We start from the raw sequence: 6,335 nt of genomic DNA on the forward strand, positions 1-6,335 counted from the left end.
TAAATCAAATTGAATAAGTATGTTTTTTATATACATTAGACCGTTTTGAATGGTTTTACACTAGTAATTTTTTTAGCCCCTTATAGCTTGCTGTTCGGTGTAAGTCAAGGCTCCGTGTTGAAAACCGTAACTTGACCTATAATGGTTTACATTTATAAATTGTTATTTGGATGGAGAGTGGTCTCATTGAAACTCATACCACATCTTCCTATATCTATTTACAATAATTAAACGCCATACCAGTCAAGCTAGTATACAAATTTTACATAGAACGCTGACCAAGAATATGCACATGACAGAAATAAAATTATATTTGTTTACAAAATTCAAGTATACAACTGTCTATGTTTGTAGATGAAACATAAAACATGTCTGATTTATAAATTATTTATAGATAACCCGTGTCATGCCATTTGTTAATTTTCTTCTCATATATGTTATGCTGGTATGATACTTAACCCCTCACGGGGAGGATTACGCCTAATATTCATATGATGAAGACATATTTTTTCAATCAGTTGAATTGAAGTCTGGAGCTGGAATGTCAGTTAACTGCTAGTAGTCTGATGTTATTTATGTATTATTGTCATTTTCTTTATTTTCTTTGGTTACATCTTCTGACATTAGACTCGGACTTCTATTGAACTGAATTTTAATGTGCGTATTGTAATGCGTTTACTTTTCTGCATTAGCTAGAGGTATAGGGGTAGGTTGAGATCTCACAAACATGTTTAACCCGGTCGCATTTTTGCACCTGTCCCAAGCCAAGAGCCTCTGGCCTTTGATAGTCTTGTATCATTTTAACTTTTAGTTTCTTGTGTACAATTTGAAGTTTAGTATGGCGTTCACTATCACTGAACTAGTATATATTTGTTTAGGGGCCAGCTGAAGGACGCCTCCCGTTACGGGAATTTCTCGTTGCATTGAAAACATGTTGGTGACCTTCTGCTGTTGTCTGCTCTATGGTCGGGTTGTTGTTTCTTTGGTATATTTTCCATTTTCATTCTCAATTTTATCGTTGATCATCTCAACGAGATTGATTTTTCGCCTGCGCCGGTACCGCGAACGTGAGAAAAGCAATCGAGTTGCGATGACCAATGATTATATGTTGATGGCTGTTTTACCTATGACGATGTTGAGTCCATTGCTTGTCAATTTCATATGCAACGCCACGTGTATCCTTAGTTTTAAGCGATACTTTCCATATCACTCCACTTCGCAGAGAAAGAAAATTATAGTGAGAATGTTAGTAACATAGTTACATAGTGTAGGATAAGTATGGGGTCAGTAAATTCACAGTATGACTGTGACACAGCAAGTGAAGTATGATCTAGGGTGTAAACACTCAACGGTATGTTATAGTTCAATGTAAAAAATATATGTGTGCTCTTTTTTGTTGCATTCAGTCAGCTTGCCAAAACTTATGATAAGAAACGAAAGAGGTTAGGACTGACTTATACAAGGAAGTCAGTGTGAATATAAAAAAGGAGATGTGATATGATTGCCAATGAGACAACTCTCCGCGATGGAGACTTTATTTTTCCGGGAAATTCAAGATCTACACAAACCGGAAATCGGGAATGAATTATTTATCCGTTGAGATATGGAAATAAATATTTTATTTATTTCGGAAATTTGAACTCCCTCATATAGCCCTTCACTTAACTGTCAACCTCTTTGCAGTTGTGTTTTCATGGATTGAATATATTTGGGCGCCGATCATCTGCTGGCAGACATTTAACAAGCGACAAATGTTGTGGAGGAACAAACCATTGTAATGTTGACCTGCAATGTGGACACCAAGAGCGTAAGTATCCAATCCACAAACCCTTACCATTAGTACAATGTGATGTAATATTTATGTAACATTTTTTTCATTGGCTAAAAGTTACCGTCAAATAGGACAATGTGATACATAAAGTATTGAAATGAGTTTTGCTTTTAATTCGACTTGTGATTTTTAATGTAATTCATTTTGAAGAAGAAATAATTTTAATTCAAATCATATTTGGCATAAGAGTAACTGACGCAAGCAAGACGTCCAGTTAAGAGGTATAAAACAAACATGGTGGTCATATTTGGAATAACATTAGGATTTTGTTCGAAAGACATGTATGGCTAAATGATCTCTTCTAAGTTATATGTCCATGTATATAAACTGTCATACTGATATAATACATATTTCTTATATCTTCTTTGCATTGATTGAATGGAAGTACGATATTTGCATAATACAGTCGCCATGTTCAAAAACAAGGTATAACATACAAACCGCTTGTTTCATTTGGACACCATCAGACATTTTGAATGTTCACTTACACACTTAATTCCCTTCTAATACTAACGATACTTCAATACAGAAAACTCGATGATTTAAAACGTAAAGCATGAGAGTTGAAGCAAACCGCAGAAGATCAAACATTGAACAACCTTGTATTCCACCAGAAGTAACATCATATTTATTATAAATGCTCACAGCTTAATGTAAGCCCATCTTTAGCATAAGTGTAACTGACGCTCGAAAGAAGTCCAGTTAAGAGGTATAAAACGAACATCGTGGTCATATTTGGAATGACGCTCCGTGTTTACAAAAAACGATATTTTTATAATTGATTGATTGATTGTTGGTTGCCTAACGTCCAATGGCAAACATTGCATGCATGTTCAGGACGACAACAAGTTAACAATTAATACAATAAGTAGGTCCTGTCATAAAAACGGCCATTCGAGATGATGGTCAGGGAAATTTGGACTGCCACTGAAAAATTATGGTATATTGGATAGGGACAGTAAATTTGCCTTGCAACATGCAATCTACGGACCCCTCTAAGGGTTGTTGCAAGGGTTCTTAACATGCAAAGAGCATGGCACTCTCTGTACACGAGGCATTGGATTTAACGTTTCCATTTTGACCGGACGTGACTGCGAACTTGATACATCCCGCACAACCAAACGGAAGCCCCACTTTGTCAAGCGTCTTACTGTCGGTAGGGAGAAGTCCAAGTGACCATATTCCGTTTCCAAAGTCACCCTTGGGGGATATTTTCTATAAAAAAAAAAACACCTCACAAACAGTTAGCTAGTACCTTAAAATATCATTTCAGGGATCCTTATAAATATATGAAAAGACTTTTCAAAACAAATATAACATGTGATAAAACGTTCATGTTTCGGTGGCACATTATGAGATATTTATTTTCTAGTATAGTCAAATAGATGCGCCCTTTGCATATCGTAGGTCCCATGAGTTTAACAGTAACAGATTGCTCTGGTTTATTTTATCCAGTTGTCAGCATTTCGGTTTTGACATGAATATCAATTAGATGGTCATTTAAAAAGTTTCCTGTAACTAAACATTTAATTTTCGGAAAGACTAAGTATTTTCTTATCCCAGGAAAAGATTACCTTAGCGTATTTGGCACAACTTTTTGGAAATTTGTACTTGTTTTGCTTGATAACAATTTTAATCTGAATGTCACTGATGAAGACGACCTGCTTGCCTTTTTACAGAAACACTCACAAGCTTTAAACATCTTAAAATTCTGCAAAATACTTGAGAAATTAACTTTCGATACTAATGCAACAACATTTGTAATTATAAACACTGTCATAACAAGTTTGGTTAAAATTACCTTCACACGTTATTAAGGCATATTGAAACAATCATTTCTACTTTGCGAACAGGTCTGTTGTAATAAACAAACGCATATATGTACAACATAAGGTGAAAAACTAATAGAGTTTCAGTTTTTTATCCTACATAGATCTTTAGATGTCGTCCCTAAAATAATAATTATTCAATCTCTTCAACAGAGGGAACCACATTAGAAGCGACAACAGTTGGGCAGACGACAACAGTAGATCCTAGATTTTCAGCATGCAAAGGTCCTATTACAAAAAGTGAGGAGAATTTATATATTTTTATATCCAACGTTGGTTCTTTTTACATCCACCAAATTGATAGAAAAAAAAATGTGCTCTGTTGTTGGGTTGTTGTCTGTTTGACACATTTCCGTTCCCTTTTCTATCCAAACCAATAGAACAAAGTAAAATCACAAAAATTGCTTCGAAGAAATTTTGAAACAAAAAGTCAAATAACAAAACAAAGAGCTCAAATACATCAAACGAATGAATAAAACCGTCATATTCATGACTTGATACAGACATTTTCTTGCAAAGAAAATTGTGGCTTGAACCTTGTTTCATAGTAGGTAGCTTAACCTTTCTCATGTATGGCAGTCGGATAAAAAAAAATCCATTATATTGACAACTATGTGTAAATAAAACAAACCGACATCATACGTAAAAAATGTCAAAAATAGAGGTACAGTAGGCAACGTTGCGTCATAATCTGAACACTTCAAAAACAAACAAACATGTAACAAAGAAACACAATAATGAGGTTTAATTTCAACTTCCAGTCTCTTTAAAAATCTGTTTGAATATATTTTTTTAAGTTCGCAATGCTGCTACAATAAAGTTTACTTTTTGGTGTAACTTACTTTCCTAATGACACTATATTTGATTTTTAACAGATACTGGAGAGTTTTACTTGATGCGTAACAATGGTTTCCTGAGTTTCATGTCAACTTTTAAACTACATTTATCATCGTGCAAAGTTAAATGGTTAGTTATATACAACCCTGATATCGGACTATGTCACAACATATCGATCTTTAATACTTCACAAGTAATCGATAATCCATCAGATTTCAAAGTCACCAGAAACGAAATTGAGAAGAAAGGAGTACACATACTTACGTCCAGCAAAACTGATTTGTATGCATTATATAAGGATTCGATCACCAATGAAGGATTTTTTGTTTTACCAAAAGAAAAGCTATCAACATCGTATGTTATTCCGTCATTCATTCCTTCAGGAGGTGCTGAATCGTTTATCGGAATTGTTGCAACATCCGTCGATACAGACGTAAATATAACATTAAAACTACTCGATAAGACTGAAACGGTTAGTTATAACAATACAAAGTATGGAGATGGTGAGACAATTTCCATTCACTTAGCAGAAAGGGGAACCCTAGAACTTTCCAGTAATACTGACCTCACTGGTACGATAGTCCAATCAAACAAAGATATAGGAGTGCAGTCCGGGGTTGATGGCGCTAAAGTACCTGTGAATAGTGGTTTGATGAATCTGTTATTGGAAATGTTACCTCCAGTTAAAGAGCTAGGAACGACATTTTTCATTCCGCCATTATTTGACAGCAAACGATTTATATTACGTTTAATCGCTACACATCCAAATACATCCATCACTCTCCTCGGCAAACAGTTGAAACAAGCCACCAAAATAGTGGACAAAATTGGGGGTTACATAGATATCAACAGCAACGCCTCTATAAAAGTAGAATCTGACAAACCAATAGTGGCAGTGTATTATCAGCAGGGTGAATTTAAACCGGTCGTACCTTTTATGGTTATAATTAAACCAGAAGGGAAGCTGGAAGGAGTTCAAGAGTTTACCATTTCAAATGATGGGTTCAGACACCATATCCTTATTACCACGAAGAGTACTGAATACCCTTTACTTCAGATGGACGGGAAAAGCATTATTTATAGAGACAAAAATGTTTACGATACGCGAAGTTTAAATTCTTCTTATGTTGTTGTAAGGACAGATATCGGTCCTGGACATCATACCATTGGTTCGTTATACCCGTCTGTTTTGACTGTCAAACTGGGAATAATCATTTACGCCGATTCCGACAATGACATTGCTTATGGCTACCCTGTGTAAAAATGTCTAATACATTTTAATTTACCGTATCCCGAAGTTAAGTTTATACTATCAAAATAAAAGAAGTTGTGATATGAGACACTAAACGACACATTAAAAGGTTAACGTACAGCCTTGAAGAATCAGCAAAGCACATACTGCATAGTCAAATATAAAAGGCCCCGAAACGACAATGTAAAAGTATTCAAACGTGAAAACTAACGGCCTAATATGTAGGCTATAGTAGTAATCCGTGATATTTTTCAAGCTATGAGTCTCTGAAAATTGCCTGCTTAGAATAATCATGAAAAAACACATTTTTGTGAATACAAAAAATGCTATGAAATAAAATAGAATCTGAAAATAAATTGTGATAAGATCGATAGATTTTATAATATTTTGTAAAAAAAAGAAGGAAAATGGTGTAACCGAACTTTTCTTCTTTGCTACAAATACAAATTTAAAATAAATACCTATCAGTCCAGTTTAAAGGAGTAGGTCCGGTAAGGGCCGGTTTTGACCTCAAATTTTAAGTTCATCTCACGAAAGCTTTTGAACACTTTTTAAACACTTAAATGTCTATTTCTATTGATTCAAT

General features: G+C 34.7%; 1 protein-coding gene across 1 annotated transcript; it reads left to right on the forward strand.

Annotated features, from left to right (window-relative positions):
- The first annotated feature begins 1,300 nt into the window (after positions 1–1,300).
- Positions 1,301–5,758, forward strand: LOC134718325 (uncharacterized). The gene is made up of 3 exons (XM_063580820.1): positions 1,301–1,351; positions 1,684–1,807; positions 4,536–5,758. The coding sequence occupies exons 1-3, from the start codon at positions 1,301–1,303 to the stop codon at positions 5,756–5,758; spliced, it is 1,398 nt and encodes a 465-aa protein (XP_063436890.1).
- Positions 5,759–6,335: the final 577 nt, after the last annotated feature.

Source organism: Mytilus trossulus, chromosome 5 (assembly GCF_036588685.1).
Source record: "Mytilus trossulus isolate FHL-02 chromosome 5, PNRI_Mtr1.1.1.hap1, whole genome shotgun sequence".
NCBI classification, from domain to species: Eukaryota; Metazoa; Mollusca; class Bivalvia; order Mytilida; family Mytilidae; genus Mytilus; species Mytilus trossulus.